Source organism: Gekko japonicus, unplaced genomic scaffold (assembly GCF_001447785.1).
Source record: "Gekko japonicus isolate JY-2015 unplaced genomic scaffold, Gekko_japonicus_V1.1 scaffold4014, whole genome shotgun sequence".
NCBI classification, from domain to species: Eukaryota; Metazoa; Chordata; class Lepidosauria; order Squamata; family Gekkonidae; genus Gekko; species Gekko japonicus.
Genome location: NW_015167165.1, coordinates 1 through 3,423, shown reverse-complemented (window position 1 = coordinate 3,423; position 3,423 = coordinate 1). Strand labels below are relative to the sequence as shown.

General features: G+C 40.2%; 1 protein-coding gene across 1 annotated transcript in view; it reads right to left on the bottom strand.

Moving 5' to 3' along the window:
* Positions 1-3,325, bottom strand: part of PDE5A (phosphodiesterase 5A) — a 94,080-nt gene extending 90,755 nt beyond the window's left edge. Inside the window, exon 1 of the mRNA XM_015413111.1 lies at positions 2,741-3,325. Within this exon, the coding sequence (XP_015268597.1) occupies positions 2,741-3,325 (585 nt within the window). The remainder of the gene's footprint in view (positions 1-2,740) is intronic.
* Between the last annotated feature and the right edge of the window lie 98 nt (positions 3,326-3,423).

Genomic DNA, 3,423 nt, shown 5'->3' with positions numbered 1-3,423 from the left:
TGGAGCAAGTGATGCTCTGTCTTCTTGGTGCTTGGAGGGGGGGATCAACAGTGGGAGGGCTTCTAATGTCCTGGTCCCACTGGTGGACCTCCTGATGGCACTGGTATTTCTGGCCACTGTGTGATACAGAGTGTTGGGCTGGATGGGCCTTTGGCCTGATCCAACATTGGCGTCTCTTATGTTTATGTTCTTATGTTCAATCCTGGATGAGTCACATAAGTCATGTGGTATCAAGTTGCTCAGAGGTTGCTGCCAGGCCAATGAGTCTTCCCTCAAAGGCAAAAACAACCCTAGAAATGGTCCTGCCCCTTTTGTCTGCCTTTTACTGATAGAAATCAAGACTTGAAGGCTGGTGATTCTGTTGCCGTTGCCCAGCAACAACCACTGAGGGCATTAGTGTCTTAAAGCCACAGGTTCTGCTTCTGTTACTTGGGGGGAGGGGTTAACATCTCAGTGTTGGTTTTGGGTTGTTTGTTTTTTAGTTTTCAGACTTTGCTGAAAATCTGGGGTTTTTCTCAGGTTTGTAGAAATACCTGTCTTGTATGTTCATAGCCCTAATTTTCAGATTTTTTTTGTAAATTACAATTTTATTGAAATTTTTACACAGAACAAAGAACATCCACAGATGGTGCCATGTTGAGAATTGGATGTACTGATGACAGAGAGACAGACAGTTTTATGTCCCTTTGTCAGCCCCCAAAGGGAAAATTCCACAAATGCATGGAACTTTTTCCCTTTCCTGCACCCAACAAAAAGAAAGTCAGCATGTCTGATACTTCTGACTTAATCCTAGTAGCAAATAGCCCAACCAATTTGGCAAATCCCCAGTAGAAATCAAGTTCACAATTGTAGTACAGATTAATAAATCCTGATAGTAAAATACTATACTTGTCTTGGTGCTGCATCTTGAAGATTGTGATATGACAGTGTAAACTGTTACCTTATTAGCTGTTTATATTGTGCTATGACTCTACAAAATGAAGAACATGGGTGTCATGTACTTTAGATTATTATTTGCAACCAAGAGGCTGTCCGCCATTTTCTTTCCCTGACCATATATACTACACAAATTTCCATGAATAGATATTTGATATGATATATTGTATCCCCTCAATGCTTTGACCACTTTGCTATAAAGTACTATGATAAAGTACTATGATACCCACTTCAGACAAAGTAAGTGGAGCTACCAGCTGTGACAATTGTGCTCAACTGAGCAAAGCCTTCTAAAGGTGGCTCCCACCTTGGGTCCTGGCCTGCCTGGGGAGTTGGGAAGGGTTCCCACACTTTTATCATTTCACAGACTGTGCAAAATAGCAGGTCCACTGCAGTGATTATTGTAGGTATCACCTGTTTTTACTGCATTGTCTTATACCTTATAATCCAACATTTTTGCATTGTTTATAGTATACCTTGCTTTAGATAATTTGTTTCATGCTATTCTCTAATTCTGTGATCCTAGTCTTATTGCACTGTTCATTAGCTGTCTTACCCTGTCTAATTACACTGTTTTATATCCTGTAATCAGCCTGAGTTTCATCAAGAAAGGCAGGCTATAAATAAAGAAAAAGTAAGCACAGCCCCTAGAAATTCCATTTTAAAAAATTACACCATACCGTTTAAAGTGCCACTTCATAGATTTCACATGTGACATGGAGCTATGCATTGTCTATCTTTGCCACTATTATCCAGTATTCTTGTCTGGACACATTTTATATCATTACAGACCTTTAGAGAAAGTGTATGTCAACAGCAAAGGGCATGTATTACTGCATAAGACCTCAGATTCAACCCTCTTAATTTCTAATTAAAGATTCCCTGTCCAAGGCTCTAGAGGGCCACCAAAACTCAGCATAGTCAGTAAACTGCTAGATAGGCCATGGTTGGGCTTTGGTTGTCTGCCACCCTCTTAAAGCATCATTTTGTAATCAAGCAACTTTGTCTCCGTAGACAGGTACGAGTTGCATGCAGAAGGCCTTCAAGTGCAATCCCTGCTGAAGATCCCTTTGCCCAAGTCAGCAGAGAACTGCCATCAGTGAGAGTAGACAATACTGAGCTAAATGAACAAATGGTCTGACTAGGGTTCTTGATATGAGATATATAATAGACCTTCCTCGGCACCTTCTAATGAATATGTAGAAGCAGCAAAAATATGTAATATTGAATATGTAGTAATGATGAAACTAATGTAATCAAAATAGAATAGTTAAGTTTGATACTTAAATTTAAAATGTTCAATACAATCACATCCCAACAGAAGTAACAACTATTGTATATTATAGATAATACCTTAAAATTATAATGAAGGGGATGTAAGGGGAAATATTTTCTTATATATTTTATACTACATGATTACCCTCGACAAATGCAATTGTGGTGTATAACCCCCCTTTCCCCCCTTTTCTTTTCTGTACCGCACGGTCTTTCTAAACAAATTTTTTTATGGTCTGAATCATTTAGAAGGGAACTAGGTGAAGGCTAGTGTGTTTTTTAGAATGTTGGACTAGGATCTCAGAGAAGAATCCCTACACTGCCACAAAAGTTTGCTGACCTATCTCTCAGCCTACCTAACAGTGTTATTGTGAGGGTAAAATAAATGAGGGGAGAGGGATGCTGCAAGCCGATTGGGATCCCCATTGCATAGAAAAGTGGAGTTGTCCAAATAAATGAACAAAAATAAACTTCACATGCTTGTGTCTCTATGGATAAAAAACCCATACATACACACATTTTTATTTACCTCATACGCATTCTTAATATTCAAAGGTTGGCCCAGAGCTGCTACATGGCCCACAATCCCTTTGTTCCACTCCAAGCGGATACAGTTGTTTGATGCTTCTTCCAAGGTGGAGCCTTCGGCAACATCAAAAAGCCTGCTGACAAGAAATTTCTCATTGGAACTGTCTTCGCAAACCAGGAAAAGGGAGTAACGATCAGCGGCTATTAGTTCGTGGATGTGTAAGAAAATCTTGTGACAAAGAGCCGTGACATCTAAGTGACTGGAAATATCCTTCACTAGTTCTAAGAGCCTTGAACACTGATCCCCTGAATCAGATCCAAGCCTCTGAGACTGTAGAGGCATTTGCTCCTTCTTTTCAGAGTCTGTCAAGAAACTCACTGTTCCAATAGAATCTTTGACAACAATGGGCCTAAGAGGGCGATCAAATTCAGAAGCGGATATCTTCCGAGCTGGTGGTGTAGGTGTAGTGCTCTCAGTCCGTGCTGTTTGGTGACTGGGACAAGAACAGGCTTCGCTGTGGTGTTTGGTCCCTTCTTTGCACACTGGAATGGTATGAATCCTCTCAGAAAACCATGCATTGACCATCTCTCTGAAACAGAAGAGAAATGCAATCAATATTTTAGGTAACAGTCCCCCACATAAAGGTCATAAATTTAAGGAGGTTATTCCCATTAGACCAGTAT